This window comes from Ailuropoda melanoleuca, chromosome 20, assembly GCF_002007445.2.
Source record: "Ailuropoda melanoleuca isolate Jingjing chromosome 20, ASM200744v2, whole genome shotgun sequence".
In the NCBI taxonomy this organism is placed as follows: Eukaryota; Metazoa; Chordata; class Mammalia; order Carnivora; family Ursidae; genus Ailuropoda; species Ailuropoda melanoleuca.
In genome coordinates this window covers 10662006-10681165 of record NC_048237.1, presented here as the reverse complement: position 1 = coordinate 10681165, position 19160 = coordinate 10662006, and the positions used below count along the sequence as shown (strand labels likewise).

The 19160-nt window shown below is 38.8% G+C and overlaps 1 protein-coding gene and 1 non-coding gene across 7 annotated transcripts in view; both read right to left on the bottom strand.

Annotated features, from left to right (window-relative positions):
• AKAP6 (A-kinase anchoring protein 6) overlaps positions 1-19160 on the bottom strand; it is a 503026-nt gene that overhangs the window by 107563 nt on the left and 376303 nt on the right. For all 6 annotated transcript variants that reach the window (XM_034648359.1, XM_019798936.2, XM_019798937.2 and 3 more), the window contains one exon: positions 11543-11663. In XM_034648359.1, coding sequence (XP_034504250.1) covers positions 11543-11663 — 121 coding nt within the window. The remainder of the gene's footprint in view (positions 1-11542; positions 11664-19160) is intronic.
• On the bottom strand, positions 2127-2232 carry LOC117797315. Its single transcript, XR_004622247.1, has one exon. It is a non-coding gene; the product is annotated as a U6 spliceosomal RNA (small nuclear RNA).

The following is a 19160-nucleotide window of genomic DNA, read 5'->3' as shown; positions in this document are numbered from 1 at the left end:
GCATATAGAATCAATTACTTAGGAAAGCGGCTGAAATAGTAAGTTCAGAGCAGTTACAGGGGTGTATAGATGTCCTTCTGGAGAAAGGCTCTGTGGTCTAAACAAGTTTAGAAGAAAAATGAGAATCAATTCCAGAAGCATTAGCCTGCTTGACTCTTTCCTGGCTTCAGTAAAAGAAAATGCGTATGAGGGTATGTATCTGTATATGTGTGTGCGCGTGCGTGCGTGTGTGTGTGTGTGTGTGTGTGTGCTTATGTTTTGTGTCTTATGTAAATGAACGAAGGTTCAGCAGGAAGACCACTGCTTCCCTCTTAGCTTACCCCAGTGTGCCTCATTAGGTACAGAGTGTCGCAGGAGTGCCTGGTTTAAGAATGTATGAGCTTCGCAAATGCCAACATTATTAAAAATATGCTTGGGAATGCCCTGGTTTCTCTCTGAGAACTGAAACTGCGTCCTTGACAGGACCAGAAAATGGCTCTTCTGCAAATGATATTCCTCTAGGGCATCTCTCCACGGGGACCCTTCTTCAGTAACTCCCCTTGGCAATAACAGGATCCATGAGGTTGAATCTTCTTTGGGCAATGTTGCCTTTAGTGCATCTCTCCCACCAAAACATAAATATTTTCAGCCTTAGCTTTCCCGAATCTGAAAAAATATAGGAAGTCCCTGTGAGACTCCACATGGCAACACTCTCGTAGGGTGCCGAGGTACTTAAGAAAGTGTGAGGGTTTTCACAGAACAGTCTGACGACTGGCTAAAGAGCAAACCCAAGTCCATCATGTTTTTTCTGCTCATGTTCCATTTAATAATTAGGAACGTCTTTCTTTCTGGCACAAGAAGCTCATGCAGAGGGAGGAAAATGCACTTGCAAGAATTTTGCCTATTGTAGAGAAGAAGATACGGAGCAACAGTGAGCAGGCAAGTAGCATGTGAAAGACTGTGGGCATTAAAGCCAACCAGATTGGGTTCAAACTTTGACTCATTTACTTATTTCTTACGGTAGCTACTGATACAGCTCAACAACTATTTCTAGCTTTCTGCCTTTCAAGCATATAGTAGGGATTCATTTCCTCACCCACTTTGGAGTTGGGTGGGGCCATGTGATTAGTTCTGGTCAACGATTTTGAGAGGAAGTAACGTGTTTCCCTTCCAGGTAGAAGGTTTAATGTCAAGAGGGAGACCCTCCAGAACTCTTTTCCCTTTGCCACATTGAGGGAATATTTAAGAAGGTGGCTGGTTCATTAGTCTGCGTCCTGGAGTAAGAAGAATGCCAAACAGAGCCCATAGCCAACCTGTGATGGATATGTAGTTTCTGTGAGAAATAAATCTTCATAACTTTAAACCTTTGAGATTTGGGGGTTATTTGGAATCTCTGCAAACCCTAGCCTAACCTAAGAAACTGGTTCTTTTAGGCTAGTCACTTAAGCTTCCAGTGTTTCAGGCTCATATTCATGAAATGGGGAAAATAATCCGGGATCATTGGGGGAGCATTAAATAAGCTTATGTGTATAAGGCACTAACATGGTCAAATAGTAAGATCTGACCAATTCAGTTTTTTTCTCCCTGCATCCTACTCCTATCTCAACACACACGCGCACACACACACACACACACACACACACACACACACACACACACAGTCTTCCCTTTTTATCAAATGGTGAGATAAATAACATCTGTCCTTGGTCCCTTTTCTAGATTTCTTCTCTCTACTGATTCCATCTTCCCTTCCTAGTGCCTTTCCATCCATTTAAATGAAATATTAAAATTGGCATTTAATTCCGTACTATTCTCTTACCTCCTGAGAATATGTGTATCCAGTAGGGTGCGTTCTTTTTTACCTCAAAGAAATGAATCTTAAGGATGGGATTTAAAGCAGTATGGACAGTTAGTAATGGAAATAGTTGGGTTGGGGAATTCCTAATACTTCAAAAATGATGTCCCTTAGAAAACCACAAATCTACCTCTTTCTAAAGTTAGACATGGTAGTGAGATAAGGACAAGGAAAAAAGGAGGTTAATGGGTTTATCTGTGAAAGTACTATGGTTGAGCTTTTCTCACCCAGGGTTTTCCAGACTATTCTGAACAGGTACCAGGACTTCTATATTTTTCTTTCTTTCTTTTTTTAAAATATGGAACATGTCACAAATTTGTGTGTCATCCTTGCACGGGGCCATGCTAATCTTCTCTCTATCATTTCAATTTTAGTACACGTGCTGCCGAAAAGAGCACAGGACTTTTTTTTTTTTTTTAAACAAACAAAATATTATCTAGGTACTCTTTTAGCCTCACCTTCCTGTTTTAGGAATACATGCATGAAATCGTAATAAATTGTAAAAACTAGAATAATCATAAGGACAAAATATTTGGATTCAAGAGCATATCTTCCACACTTGGTTATGATATAATTTATGTTGTAAGTTATGTGATTTACTGTTGTAGTTATGATATAGTTATGATAACCAATACCTTCCCAACACAGGCAGTTATAGTTATGACAACCAGTGCCTTCCTGATGTAATTACATGAAACATTAAACCTAACATTTATCCTTTCTATATCAAGACCCTTTTGTCAATGATAATACTTGGTTTTCCTCTTTAAACCTTGGTTGTCCTTTTTTTTCCAACAAAATAAAGAACTCCTAGTTCACACCATGTAAAGTGCAATCACACATCCTGTTTTTTTCTAGCTACAAAGTAGATCAGCCCAAATATGAATATAACCACTAAAAGATAAGTAATTTAAAAATTGGCAATGCTAAAAGGTAGGTGAGGGACATTTCCATGGACTCACTGACCTGAAACATAACACAGAGTACCGAGCAGTTCTGGAGCCAAAGGTGGCAGTGAATCTAACAAACACGCTTTCTTGTAAGTAGTTTCAGTGTTCTTCTAATTTATTTTATAAAAACCAGAAAGAAATCTCCAAATATGTGGAGTTAAAGCCAAATCTCTCAGTTTAACACAGGAGGGAACACCGTACATTCACATCTAATTAAGTAAAAGTCGTTTTTCAAAAGTTAAAGGCTGAAATTTTTGCAATTTAATCCAAAATTTTATTAGCAAACTCCAATGATTATCCTGATTGCAATTAATAAAAGCTCCCAAACAGGTCAACTCATTTAAGTGCTATCTGTAATCATTTGGATTTTAACATGATGGTTATTACTTATTACCCTGAAACCAAGCCGCGCAATGAGATATTGATTACTTTTAACCTTTAGATCCAAGGATTCAAGAAAGGTCAGAGGAGGGGAACGCTATACCTTTCTTGGCTGGCAAACGTATTGCCTTCAGGAGAATTCAAATGATTCCCATTGGCCAAGTAGATCCAAGATTAGTTTACTCTCTGGGCTGACAAGAAATGATGATGCTTTTAAAAATAACACCCAGCACGTATTTAGTGAAGTGTTACATTTATATAACCAGTGGCCTCAAGATGTGCTTCCCATCACAGCAACTCTCCGGCTGTTAACCCTTTAACAAGTTTTGTTCATGGAAGCATCTTTGTTGGGACGAGATACTAAACGCAGTGGCTTTCATTGGAATAAACTCATCTCATTAAATTCTCTTGCGGGTTCCAAAAGCCTGAATACAATCACTGGCCACTGCTGGCCACCGGCATTTCTTTGGGTTTTCTTTTTCCATGACAACATTTAGAAATATTTTTCACATTTGTGCCACCGAAAAGCAAGGAGTTCTTGGTGGGGTCCAGCAGGATTACGGGCAAGGGAAATACAACTGTTATGTGTTAGATTAATTTGCAGAACACTTGGCATTATTATTGCCAAGTCGTCAAATTGTTCCAAGTTGTTCCGGAAGGTTGTTATTAATAGTATGTTTTCTGAGGAAAGTTCTGTCTACTTTTGGAACTGCATTTCTGTTGCCAAGGAAACTCCTTTAAGCACAGTTTTCTAGGAGCACACTGCTGCTTTTGTTTGCCAGTGTCCTATTCATATCATCTAAGTAAGCGTTTTACATGCTCCAGCCTTCAATCCCAAATGTTGAAGTTTTAGCCCATTTAAGTTGCTTTTTCAAACACGGCTTATGCCTGCTATGATTTCCCTCTTTCTCTCCCCGCTTTTCTCTCTCTCCCTCTCCATCCAAAGCCTCTCTCTCCCCGCCTTCTTCCCACTCTCCCTCCAACACGCCCAACTCTTACTATTCAAGGTTTATTTTTTTAAACAGTTGCATTAGGGGAGATAGTTTTCACGAGTTTTTGATAAATTAACTTCAATTTGAATAATAATTCCATAGGTTGTAGCATTAGTCCTTCAAGTGTTAATTATCTTTTCACTTTAAAATTAATGTAGTCATTTCCTCCTGACTCCTCTACCCCATTTATTGAAGTGCTGAGGAAAACATGTCATTGAGTCCCGAGCCAGCCCTGTTGTTGTGATTAAGCGTGGTCACATGGCCCATCTCTGCCAAAAGGAGGGCCCTGAGAAAAGGTGACAAAGACAGTGATTTCCTGTCAGCAAAGAGTACGACAGGGCTGTCTAGAAGTGATGCAAATGAGGGGAACTTTCCCCACGGCTTGTTTGATCCACTCTAGGCCAGAGCAGGCCCGGCCAGGGAGAGAGAGAGCCGCACAATACAGCAGAGGCAGCCCAGAGAGCCAACGCACCTTCCGGACAGTAGCTCACCACCAGAGACAAAAACTGCTGGCGGGCCTTCCCTTCCTTGCCCCTCTGCACACAGAGCCAACTATTTCTTGGCATACTATTCTCTTAACATCCTTCCTTTTTTTTCCCTCCCGTCTCAAAAAAGTGACTCAAATAGGAATTATAAGCCCCAGCAAAAACGGCGTTTCCTATATTGTTCAGAAACCACATCGTCATCTACTTTTCCTTCTAAACATGTTCAGGGTGAGTTTGGTCCTCTCTCAAGAAAGAAAAGAAAAATATATATAGTTGTCTTCAGAGCAAACACTGATTCATCAAAGCTTGCATTAATATGACAGTTAATCTAGGACTTTGTAGCTTTAATAAAAATGGAACAACAAATTCATTTCTACATAGCAGTGGAGGCAGCCTAGGTTTTCCTATTCTGATCACTTTAAAAATGACTAGATAATGTTATTTGAAATATTATAATGATTTTAAGCATATTCTTCTTATCTTAATGGAGTTTTAATCTAACATACAATTAAGCTCTACAATTAATCTACTGAGAAAGAGGTAAAAAATTATCATTAGGTTCTTGTGCCTGATATATATGGTACATTTTTACCTTGACTGCTTCAATAACTAGTAATTTGCCTCATTTTGGTACTGAAATTCCAACCTAAGGCCTAATTAACAGAATTTAATTCTTTAAAAAAGATTTATTTATTTAAGAGAGAAAGAGCGACAGAGAGAACACGAGTGGGGGGAGGGGCAGAAAGAGAGAGGGAGAGAAATCCTCAAGCAGACTCTCCACTGAACGTGGAGCCAGACACGGGGCTTGATCCCAGGACCCTGAGATCATGGCCTGAGCCGAAATCAAGAGTCAGATGCTTAACCGGCTGAACAACCCGGGCGCCCCCAGAATTTAATTTTTTGACACATACTTCCATTCTGTACCCGAAAATGTAAATTTTTTTTTTTTAAAGGTAATGGATTTTCTTCTATTTTAAGCCCAACTACTACAACCTGGACTATGAACCAGACTAGTATTACATTTTTAGGAGTTTAAGTTTAGTCATAAAGGTATCAGGCCACATCTGAAATTATTTGGATCAATCTGGTCCAGAACAAAACGAAGAAGAACTATTATAGAGGGTTGGAATTTGTGAATTTATAAAATATAGGGGTAGCGGGATTAATCTGTTTTCTGTGATCGGCTCATAGGTATTACAACATCATTTTGGCATCAATAGTTATAAAATAACAAGTCAACTATGCCCCATTTGTCTTCTTTTACACTGTGTTTCTTATTTCCCAGCATTTCTAATCCTATTCCATACATGTTTCTTTTAAAAAGTCACAATGCTTATCTTTTAAGACACATCCAAATTCTCTAAAAGTGACATTTTCTCCTTTAAAATGTATCCCTTTCTCTTATCTGTTTTTTTCCTAAAACAATTCTTCTTTCAGTGTTTAGTTCTCTTTTTGTTTGTTTTTGAGCATTTTCTTATCTATTTGTTCATCCACCCATGATTTTAATTTACCCTTTTTGTTTTTAATTGTTTTAAATTACCCATTTTTGTTTGGTTAGTTGTATATTAACTAATTTCAACTGTTTTTCTTTCTCTTCAAGGCTTACATTTCTCTGTCACTTTCCTAATATCCTCTTCTTTCAAATATACAATACTGATGTCTTCTCTTATTAATCCCACCTGGCCAAACGATCATTGAAAGGAACTACCTCTGGGTGACAGCTGTGCTCAAAGTCTGTAAACATTACCTGGCAACAGAGTTAGAGAAAAATAACTCACTTGCTAAAAGTATTATGTTTAGAAACTGACTTGTAAGAAATACTGTGGTTAGACATTTCTCTCCCACGCCATTCTAATCCCTTATATATATTTTTAAAAATCCTAACAGAAAGTGTTTTCATATCTAAGTATCAAAATAAACTTAATTTCTTCAAAGGAAGTGTAATTTTTTTTTCTCATGGAAAAATGTAAATTTTGCAATTGAGCACATTTCCCTCTTTGCTTTTACTACCAGGAAACCCAATGTGAAATTTAGGATCTTCAGTAGATGCATAGGACCATACAGTCTATATGCCTACATATTAACTCTTCTCCCTGAAAGAGACTAGTCTATGTATATTTTCCCCAGTTCTGATTTGTATTTATATGTTAAAAATATTTTAAAATTTTTCCTGTGAATTCTTACAAGCAACCTCAAATCCACTGCAAAGTAAAAAATCAAATCAGTCTGTTTACTGAATGTTGTATTATGCAAAATGAACAGTCCTTTTCCATTTGCACACCGGACATATCTGTTTAATACTTACACCAACAGAGAAAGATAGAGGACACTTGCATTTTTCCATAAAAGCAGAACAATATGAGAGTAACTAACCCTCAAAATGAAATATAAAATGTTCTGTATAAATTCCTTGAAAGTATAAAGGTCTCAGTTAAAATGGGTACAAATGTTATATCATTTTTCAGCTGTAAGCATTATTTTAACCCCTCAGAAATCATATAAGCTAATATTTTATTGATAAAGAGCAACTAAGCCATCCTCTCAAGGAACAGATCTATAAATGCAGTGCTCTGGTGAGCACCATACTCTCTGAAAAACAGCTCTTATTCAAGCATAGCAATAATCACCAGACTGCAACTTCTGAATTTGGCCCTTGAAATTAACCCTTGGACTCTGGAACCCCACACCAATCCAGGATCACTAAGGGCTCTGTCATCTGCACTTTGTAGGTGGTAGAGAATGCGCGGTGCTCTGTGGCAAGGCAAGGAGCCTCTGACAGGGCACAGCCTCACAGCACTCCAGAGTCAGCTGTGTCTGCCTCTGAGGGCAGGACAGCAACAGCAGCAGCCTGAGCTCCAGCCTCTCCAATCTTGGTGATGCTTCCAGGTCACTCAGGCTATAAAATTCATAGGATGGGGGAGGAGGTGTCTTGAGCTTCCCTGAGCCCAAGAATAATGCCACCTTTGATCTGTAGAAATGAAAAAAAAATGGAGCTTTTCCTTTGCAAGTGGGTTTTAAATATTTCTCCATTAATAGTTAATGCACATGCAGACCAGCAGAGTGACAGCTCCCTGTGATTATGAATTCTGGCTTCGTAACTCCAGTCCAAATAGGAGCTGAACTTTCAAAATCACGGTGGTTACTTTTGACAAATTAAATTGTCCTACTTACGAAGGTAGGAGGAATGAAGAAAAAGAAAGTGAAAGAGTGGGAGCAAATTCTCCTTGGAGGTGATTCTCAGACTGAGGAAGAAAAAACAAGAAAGAACTACGTCTGTGTTTTCTAGGCTGACAATACTGCCAGTGTTTATTAGAAAAGAGCTATAGAAGGTTCCCTCTCAGAGGTTGGGCAAGTGGGCCAGACAAAGACAGGAGAAGGAAAGACACTGGCAGGATGGCTCATTGTGTCAAAACAAGGAAGAAAATATTCTTAAGGAAGTGGTCATTTTTAAATAAGAATCAGGTTGCTCTTAAGACCCTGCTGTTGAAAATTAATTAGAAGGAAAATGATCTTAAATTCCTAACAATCTGAAAATACCAAGAAATGGTTTAAACAGAAAATTTACTTTGTAGCCCATCATAATGTTAAGGTTCTAAATTATGTCAGGTTGTGTCAATGTATTCTTTGCCTGTTAAATCTAATACTTTTCCTTTAAGAAGTCCCTGAGATATTTTGCTGGTTTGGGGTAACCAGCATATCACAATAGGTGCCCAACTTGGGAGGTCTGCTGAATGAAGAGTCTAAGGTATTTATCTGTATTTGCGTATCTAGGAGTTAAGGCCAGATGATTTTCTAGCAGAGACTAGAACATAAAATAAATAGGGAAAGTCAGAAAAGTAGTGCCTGATGTTGAAAAGGCTAAAAAAAATCTTCACTCTCGTTGACTACCATCTTATTATACTTTCTCTAAACCAACATTTCCAAATGTGAACTTTGGGGATCAACCTAAGCCTGTGTAATGCATGTCATGAGTCAGGATCTGGGCATGACTATCTACTCCAGGAAAGGAGCTGAGTAATAAAATATAGAGAGTCCCCCAAGGAGAGGAGAGAAAAGGTTTTGAATTCTATGGTAACAGGAATCATGCTTCTGTCCTGGTCTACAGCCCCTGGGATTTTACCATCACTCAGCTGAAGGTCTCTCTGAAAGGTTTCACCTTCATTCTTTATGATAATACCAGCGATCACGAACTTCATTCTCACCCTTAATTTTTTAGTATACGTGCTGCCAAAGTGAGCACTCATCCTTAATTTTTGAACTCAACGACTGCTAATTCAGTATCAGCTATGTAAGATGTTTGGCTTAACAACGTATAAAATCCAACAGCAAGGCATTTTTCTTACTGTGATAGAAGCATTTTAAGAAAGGAAGATGATGTACATAGGTTGCACTGGACTGGGAATGCCGTGAAATGTGTTGGGCATCCTGTTGAATGGTCTCCAATACCAGGAAATGTGAGTAGTACATGCCCCACAGGGGAAGGGGGAGTCCCACTGACAAAAAAAAAAAATGGTTTTGTCCCAAATGTCCGTGGTGCCCTTGACGAAAAATGCTGATAGAGCACTGGTATCTTTCAAGGACAACAAATGTAAAGATTAAAGTCTCAAATGGTATTGAAAGCCAAGGAAGGCCTGGGGACCAAATGAGAAGCGCTATTACTCAGGGGTCTCTGTGATCAATAGGCGCCAAACTCCCCTCCCCCAGGTCATCAGTTCAGTTTATTTCTGAAAAGGCACATTAGAACAGAGGAATGGGACATGGAAAATGTTGACCTAACCTGAGAATCCCTGAGGGTTCTAGACAAAGACCTGAAATTAATCTTCCTCCATCAATTTTTCTAATTCGGGAGCCACCCCAAGTTCTAAATGACTCCGTAGTCAATATCCTCAGGATTGCTTTGGAGGTTTCTAAACCTCTGGAATAATGTGGGGGCTTGCATAAAGAAAGACTTTACAGACCTGCAGCATTTGCCCTTGGCGTGTAGCTCAAGCTTTCATTTTGCTTATAAGCCAAGTGCAAAGTTAGGACCAGTCTCATGAACTTAGCTGCGTTGAGCGCCTCAGAGCAGGAAGATGATGACAGGATATGAGTCACAAATGAAGAACCCCAGTATGGAAGATGTTTGGGAAAATACTATATAATCCAGGAGTTCTGAGTGGGTGGAATAACGGCTTTCAATATGCCAAGATGGGAATTCTCGGGCAGAGCATTTAAAAGGAAACCACACGAAAAAGAAGACTGATTTCCTACTAATTGTGATGTAAATTATATGGATGGGATTTTTGACAAAGAATAGCACTGTTACTAGAAAAAAAAAAGTAGTGGTTTATGTGCAAAATGCAAAATGCATCAAGAAGAAAAGAAATGCTATTTGGCATCATGAATGCAATAAAATCTGAGATAATGGCTTATGGTTAGTTAACTTTTGTATTATTTTCTCCTGTTTGATTCAATTTTTAATGCTTATTAGGAATGAAACTAGTATTTTTGTATCAAAGATTAATGGGCATTTTTCATACATAATTCTTGCTCCGGACATGAAATGTGAAATCACCTAGCTTTGTTTACATTAGATGAAGACTGTTACTCCAGGCATGTTATGCCAGAAGATATACTGGGTAGCTTTGTTGTTAATGTGGACAGCTATCCATACAGGAAATAGCTAAGAGTCAACAAACTCGATTAATGTTGGACAGAATTCTTTAGGGAATAAAATATCACCATTTGCTGACTCCCTGGGGAGCTTATAGCTTCTCTTAACCAAGACGATTCTCAGGGGACGCTAATTAAAGTCAACCAGACCCTTGAAAAGTATAAATAAAGATCTCTCTATAGAGAAGGTAAAAGCTAAAATAACATTTTAGGAAAGGTAACTTAAAATGATAAAAAATGAGGAAGAAAGAAGACAACTTTTATTTGACCTTGAATGTACTTCTTATTCTCTAAGAAATTTTTAAAAGCTAGAGGGTAGTTGTTTCTTGTCATTATACTGTTGCTGATTCTGTGGTTAGTTATTAATTTTATTTTTTATGATTCACAATCTGCTCTTTGAAATATGCCATATGCTCAAAGCAATTCAAGGATGACAACTGTCAGAATTACTCCAATAAAAATTGCCTAAATGAGGAAGATTTACTGCAATCTGATATTTCAGTGGAAAGTCCCTCTACCCTCCCCAACAGCTTTTTTAGACACTGAATCTTGCAACCATTTTTTCAGTCAAAATCACATAGCTGTTTTGTAAGATCTTCTAAGGCTATTTAAGTAGAATTGGTAAAACATATTAGACTAAGGGTGAATTAGCAGACACGGAAAAACAATATAGATAGTTATTAGATGGATTGCCTGCGATCAATATATGAGTTCCAAGCCAGTTTACTTAAATCACACGCAAATGTATTGACTTGATATGACAATGTCTGCTCTGTGTATCACTAATAAACATTAAATTGAACGAGCCCTGTACCCTGGAAGCAGCAAGCCAAACTGAAGGCAAATTTCTTTTTTCTCTGGAAAGATCTGAGGGGTGGATAGAATCCACCTGAGTGCTCCAATGAAAACACATTTTGCTCAATGTTACCAGTCCATTTATCCTTCATTTTGTTTCAGTCTATTTATTAATGTGGTTTCATTTATTGCTATTCATCTTGGAGATAAATCTTTGTCCTTCTATAGAATTACACCAAATAGAATGTGATAAAGGGAACTTTCTTGCAATTATGATGTCGGAGCAGCCTGTCAGCACACAAGGGATGGAAATGAGTTTGGGGACAGGGAAGGGAATTCTAATAGACACCATGATACATACAATGAACGCAAAGATATCCTGAGAGAGAGAGAGACTTGTCAGGCTAATCAGATCTTCCGCAGCAAGGTAAAGGCAAGAAGGGTAGCTCTAACCTTGTAAAGATGCTGCTGTTGCTCCTCTGACATCATCAGGTCGTGGCTGTCCATCACGAGGGACTCCATGTCAATCAGCCAATCCCAGAGCTCCTGATATTCTGAATCAAAGTCCAGAAGCCTGAAGATAAGGCACAAAATGTATTATGCATAAATACAGTGTAGTTGTTAAAATCTCATATTAGAATAATATATTCTTGAAAACCCATGATGTTCCTAGGTGATACCTGTAAAAAGAGAAGGGAAAAATTCTCTGTTACGTGGTGGGCAAAATAGAAACTCAAGCCTGTGACATAGCATTTCTTAGATTTTGAAAACATAACATGTTATTCCAATGCTCATGCCTGAGACATATCGTGACTATTTCCATCTGCTAACCCTTTTTGAGGATTTACAACACTTGAACAAAATGACTACTACCATGTCCTTGAAAGAGAGCGCTGCCATATTTACCAGATTGAGAAATGGAGGGTCAGTGCCTTGTGAAAGGTACATGGTCCAGAATTTTGGGTCAGAATAGCACCCTCAAAATTCCAACCTCTTTTTCATCTATTAGATTTTCATAGATGTCACATCCTAAATACATGTATGATTAAGAATACTAATTCAACTAATTTCTCTACAATGATCACAATTTATTATCAGATCTGAAATACCATTTTCACTGGGAAATGACTCAATCATTTATTTGTCCCTCTGCTGTCTATCTGCCTATCTCTGCAAACATATATCCTACATTTATTGTCATGGATGAGTAGCCAGCATTTCAGCTTAACACTCAGAGATAGGCTTGAGTGACTCTGGTAAGCCGGTGAGAACCAGGGGCAGATCCAGTATTAGACAGGTGTTCCCCACAGACGTGTAGGAAACAAAGGTAAGGACAGGAAGTCAAAACAATGAATCTTTGAATAGCCAGCAATCATTAAAATTCAAAGGAGGATCACTATGGTTTTCAACAAAATAAATCATTAGAATAAGGAGCTTAAAAGGATTAATGTGATTCTCTATTGAAAGCCTGGTGAATAAGTAAAGCCCAGATTCTTCTAAAACACTGTGATCAGAAAATGAAAGTGCAGGATGAAAAACTACGAATTTGTATTTCCCCCAAAAAATCATCTCCCTAAAAGAAACCACATCCTTGTCAAACTGTAACTGAGCAAAACCCTATCAGTGCCAATGCCAATGAAGCAGCAGGCTCGAGTACGACCTGGATTTATCAAGTGAGTATCTTATTACTACCTGTTCCTGTCTCTATACATCAAATGACTGCTTTCCACGAAAATGAACCCCCACTTTTCATAATTTACAATTGAATCTTAATCTATCTGTCAAAGAAAACTTAAGGTGTGCCTGGTGATAGAGGAGACTATATCTAGAACTGTCTTATTTTAATTACCTTACCATAATTATAAAGATTATTGATTAAGACCATAAGCATCCAGGGGCAAGGATCGTCATTGGCTGATGTGTAGAATTAATGCTTACTGAATGCTGATGTTGGGTACAGGTGATGTGACCAAAAGTTTCAGCAAGGTTATGGTGGCCTAGAGCAGTGTTTCTCAGATTTAATGTGCATGTGACAGAGATGAGGATTTTGTAGAAATGCAGGTCCTGATTCAGTAACTCTAGGGTGGGGCCTGAGATTCTGCATTCTCGGCAACTGACAACGCTGCTGTCACAGGCCTCACTTCGAATAGCAAGGAATTCCAGCATACAGAAATCTGAAATAGTATACCATTTCAAAATACTAAAAAACAAACAAAAACCACCATAACAGGGACAGACAAACCACCAAGCTTTCTCTATTAACTCTGAACGACTAAGAAGGAGTGACTAACAAGCATTTGCTCACACGACAGGGACAATCATTTAGAAATACCACCTGAATTATGGTCATCATTTCTCTCTCCTTGCACCATCCCACATTTTAGCTATAAAGACAGGGGAAAGGGGGAACATCACCCCCAAATTTAGGAAAGTATGATTTTGGAAAATAGTAAAAACAGCAAAGAGAAATAAAGGGAAAAGCTCACCCTTTCCATATCAGTGGATTTAAATAAGAAAGAAATGAAGGCAAGAGGAGCTCATGACAAGATGTGGATCCTTCCCTCTCTTGCACTAAGACCCGGAGGGGAGGTATGTGAGACAGGTTGAAAGGTAAGTCAAAAGCACTAGGATGTCAACTCCATTTCCTGCTAGGAGGTCTGGGAAGAGACTTCACCATAATCTGGAGTGGGAATGTTACAGTCAGAGAGAACTTTGGTCAGGACTCCCTTTGCTACCTGTAGTTTTATCCCCCAGAGGAGGACACTATTCTCTCACTCCCCACCCGCCATGAGGTTTCCAGCAGTTCAGCTGGTGAACCTGAAAGAGGTTGGCAACATGGCAACAGAGGCACACTGACCCCTACGCAAGACAGGGGAACCTCTGGAGCCAGACCTCAGAGAGTTGGCAGGGGTCAGTGAGGGTTGAGATGAGGCAGCAGGAAATACCTCCTGACCAAGCCAAGAGATAACAACACAGACACAGCCCTCTGTGGGGTATAACCTCGGAATATCTAGGGCAAGATCCATTTCAGTGAACCCAGCCAGCCCCTGCCCAAGGGCCACAGTAAGCCAGGGGAACCCACCACACCCCAGAATCACAAGGTCATCTAAACCCAGATGCCATCTTAGAAAAAAGAAGGGAGAGAAATAAATCTGAAAAAAAAGCATTTACCCCAAGAGGTAGCTCCCTAATGGTGATGTGATGTTAATTTATTAGGGGAGCCTATAAGCATTGTGTTAAAGAGCCTGACCTCTGATCTTAAAGCAAGCTTTTCCCCTTACTTTACCAGGAAATAATGTGTTTAGGATGTTTCATAAAAATTATCAATCAGCAAGGGACATAAAGAGGCCTGTTTCCTTCTCCATATGTGTACGAAGAAGCGAAATTTTGATTAGGACCAAACAATTCAAGGGTAAGAGATGCATTTATCTTTGCATCTCTGGTGCTCAGCATAGCACCTGGTGAATGATGATGAGAGAATGTAGATAATGAAGCCACAAAACTTCAGTCAGGCAAGAGTGACTTCAGAAGACCAGCATGTGGCAGACATGACAGTATCTCCTCCCCAAATGCCAATACCAGCACAACCAGTGCCACACCAACAGACTTTGTCACCCCTTCTGAAGGTGGGGTTTTGTTTCAAGTCCATGATAATGGTGCATTTGCTTACTTAAAGACTATGGGCAGGAGCTTCTCAATTAAGGTGAGTAGCCAGCCCCCATTCCTTCCACATCTTCCCCTTTTCTGCACTGAAAATTAAAGGAGATTGAAATAAACCAAACATATATAGGATGGTAAAATATTCAGAACCATGGACATTATTTCACTGGCTCTTTACCACACCCTTATATCTACTGAGCTGTTCCCTCCTATGATTCCCCATAGCAAGGGACTTGGAACAAAACCATTTCTTCTAGTTAAATGCACCTCAGATTTCTTCTCAGGGAGTCTACACAGAAGACCCACAAGAGGCAAATGAACCTAACACAGATACCCTTTCTTCAGTCTAGTCTATTTTCATTTTAGCTGAGAATATGCAGGCTTGAGTTTGTTAGCTACAGTAAATGCTTTGGTTTCATATTTTGCTTCATTAGTATAGAATCGACAGCACTGTTTTCCAAACAACAATTCTCATAAGGTCCTAATACTGAAGACAAAAACATTTCTTTTAAGCATTTGTGCCTGATTTCAGATTCTCGGCCATGTGTTAATTCCCAGCTTAGAAAAGACCTCAGAACTTTCCAAATTTAGTGAAATTGAATAGGTAACTTCATAGCAAATCACAAACAAATTACTAGAATTTCTTTGTTGGCTCTTCAAAAGCTTCTGAAATGAATGCAATTAAACGTGCTCATTAATTTCAGGAAAATTCTTAGGCAAGAAAGTAGTTTACTTTCTTATGTTTATGTTACCTGCAAAAGTGTGCGAAGTGTTTTTCAAGTGATTTTGTGAAAGACAGAGTCTTCTAGGAAAAGTGCCAGCTACTACACAGGAAAACAGAGATGATCACAGGTGAGAGAATTTATCAAGGGTAGCATAGAACTAGTTAACAGTTTTATATCCCTTTGAAGAATATGCTGATTCTATCAGCTGAATTCAGAACGAGCTTGTTTTCTTGAATTCTTGGTGACAAAGGCCCTAGTCTCTCTTTTTTAGAAGAGAGAGAGGGGCAACTGAAATTGTGGCAAGTGGCTCACAATCTCATAAGGGATATAAAGATGGGAACTACTCTTTTGGAGGGATTTTCCTCATAAAGTTTTCTCTGTCAGCTGTGTTTCGGTTTGTGTTAATTCATCCACTCAAATACGTAGTCTGTTCAATGTTCAAAGATCTCAAAGCATACCTTTTCAGTAGCCTATGGATCTGTTATATTGTCTATGCAAATGTTACAAAGTGAACTCATATATACTCTAGGAAAGTGTTAGAAAGCAAACACATCACCAAAACGGTATTCTTTTGGATACTCCTTTAAATTGCCACGTACTCGACCTTAAATGGGTTCACACTACAAGAGTCGGACATTCTGTTGTAGGTGTAACATTCCCATTTTAGGAGGCTGAAAAGCTTACACATGTTATAAGGAGAAACAGCCTTCTAACTGAAAGTCCGTTTTTACACAAGTACAGACTTCGGAATATATTTATTTCACAGAGAATTTAATAGAGATGGAGACAAGCCTATGGAGAAATAAATGTCCAACTTTTTCTTTAGTGTTTATTTCCAAGTCTGGGTTCACTACTCCAGGTAATTGACAAAAATATTCCCAACATCCTGTCCACCATTTTACTCTGCCTTCTCATGGTTACAAAAAGATTCCAGGGCTTTTCACTGCAGAAATAAAATACTAACAAGCTTATTCAGTATCATTTTTCTGCAGACTGGATAGCAATACATTATTTGTAAGGCTAGCATAGTTTAAGAAATAATCCTTCCTCTAAACCCTGATGGGAGTTATGTTTGACTAGCTAAGTGTTTGAATACATAAATGCATTCAGCCTTTGGTATTTAAAGTGAGCATCATTAACTCAACATTTCAACTTAAACTTTGCTTAAAAGATAAAGTTTCACCCAAGTGAAATCAATGGGAGGTGTGTGTGAATATATGAGGTTTCAGCTTGGCCCACTAAGGAATTTTGATTAAAACAGACAACCAAATGAAGAAATCATCAAAATAGAGCAATTATTGGTTGAAGAAAAGATAACATTAAAAAGTCCCGGCAGTTTTTCTACCTAAGTCTGAGTAACATATATTCGGGAGCATTTAACACTCCATCTTTCACACGCTTACTGGTTCATTTCACACCAACACATCCAAAAACACAGGACTGGTTCCTGAAATACCAGCTTGTCTATAGTGGGACTTCTTTTAAATGATCTAATTTTCCTAGCCTCCTTAGCATATTGATTCTTTCCCCAAATATTCACTAAGTGTTCACTGTTCACATTATTTGCTCAAGGAAGTTTGCCTCTGCTTTTCAAAAAAGACACTAAAGGGAGTGGTAACACAACCTTGTACAAATATGGTTTAAGAATTTTACTTAAGTAAAATACTAATCATAGATCCGAATTTCCCATCACCCTTTACTCCATGTGGCATGTAAGCACAGAAGGGAGATGGAACAGGGCCACCTGCCCCAATCATAATATCATTAAAGAATACAATTCAGCTTTCTAGACATAGAATCTGATCTGCACAGTTGCATGTAGAATCCCTTTCCACTCTAAACATATTAAAGTGTGGACACTAATTTACTATTTTGAATGAAAATTCATGAGCGACTTCCTCATGAGAAAAGAAGCCTGCATTTGCCATTAATAAATAAAAAGGAATATGGAGTTCTTTCCACTAGTAATTTTCTCAACTCTCATATATGCCCACATACATGTGAAAATGCCTGCAAAAAAGAAAATCAACCCTACAAATTTGCTAATGACTGGCCCTCCTTTCTCATGGACTCATAGGTGGCCTGTCCACCAACAGTGGTTACTGTAACAAAAGGCATAGAACAAAACAAAATTCTAATCTCCAAGGTTAGAAAATATCAATTAGAAATATCAATGTAGATTTCTGGATGTATATGGAGGATTCTGTTAGGCTGTCAAGAAGTCAAATCCTTATCCCAATTTCCAAATAATACAGTGGACTAAGTTCTAGCCAAACAGCTGGAAAGCATTCTGAAGAATTTAGAATCAGTAGTGATTCTAACACAAATGGAGGGATGATACAAAGCAAGAGATGATGTCATTAAAAAAAAAAAAAAGAAAAGAATAAATCTTCCTACGCCATCATCTGTGTGTTAGAGGGGACTGGATCTACACATGCTGCTGGCACACTGGGGTGAGTTGGGCAGCTTTCCCTTTTGTCAAAGGACTACCCCACCCTAGGCCTCACTGGTTCTCAAAGATTTAATAGGCAATAGAGACTATTTATTTACTCTTAAGGTTAGGGCAGGAAGTAAATAATCTGGAAATTACTCTCCTCGGCCTAATCCCTAACGAAAGCCTAGTGGCTGAATCAACATGGAGGGCCCACCTAGAATGATTTTGTTTGTCTCCTCCATCAGGGCTGACCCTGCTCAGAGGGTGCTGTGCTCAGACTACAATGTGTTAGTTCCTTGTAGAACTGAATTATGCTTTGACTTCACTTCTTCAGCCTACATTTAAAAACCGCCTTGGGAATTTCATTTCTCTTGTAGGGATGTAGGATCACAGAAGCCTGCCTTCTCCTTCAAGAGCTACAGGAGAAGCTCCTCAGGCCTCGGTGGCATAGGAAGGTGTGCTTACCTCAATAGATATTACTTTTTTTTTTTTAAAGATTTTATTTATTTATTTGACAGAGAGAGAGACAGCCAGCGAGAGAGGGAACACAAGCAAGGGGAGTGGGAGAGGGAGAAGCAGGCTCACAGTGGAGGAGCCTGATGTGGGGCTCGATCCCAGAACGCCGGGATCACGCCCTGAGCCGAAGGCAGACGCTTAACGACTGCGTCACCCAGGCGCCCCTCGATAGATATTACTTTTAATCTTAGGACACCATTAATTTTATGATGGAGGAGACTTTTTTCTTTTCTTTAGCGTGGAAAATTGTGAGCCAAATCACAGCCCCTCTGGAGGACACGCAGAGAATATGCATTTGTTTTCTTACACATATTTTACTTTTGCTTAACTTACTTCAGTCAAATATTTATCTTTATTGTCAATATTTTTGTAAGTTGACTCAAATCCTTTGTGAAGAAGACGGGGGAATGAATAAAGGAATAAATTTTAAAGAGAAGAGTTAAGCTCTGCCCATTACAATGAGGTACATTACATTTGTCATTGTCCCCGCTGGCAACTCTCTGCCTCTTCAATGGGCCTCATCAACTCACCAAAGCAGTACAAAAATTAAGATGGAAGGGAGATACAGGTATATATCTTTATTAGTTGACTTTACTGTTAACTTTGAAATAATAGTTCCCTGGAAAGTAGCTTCTGCCTCTCCGATTTGCCCTTTCCTGGATCCTGACATGGATGGCATCAGATCACTGAAGGGGAAGACTGTCCAGGTCTAAGATTAGTTTAATGTATTTGCACA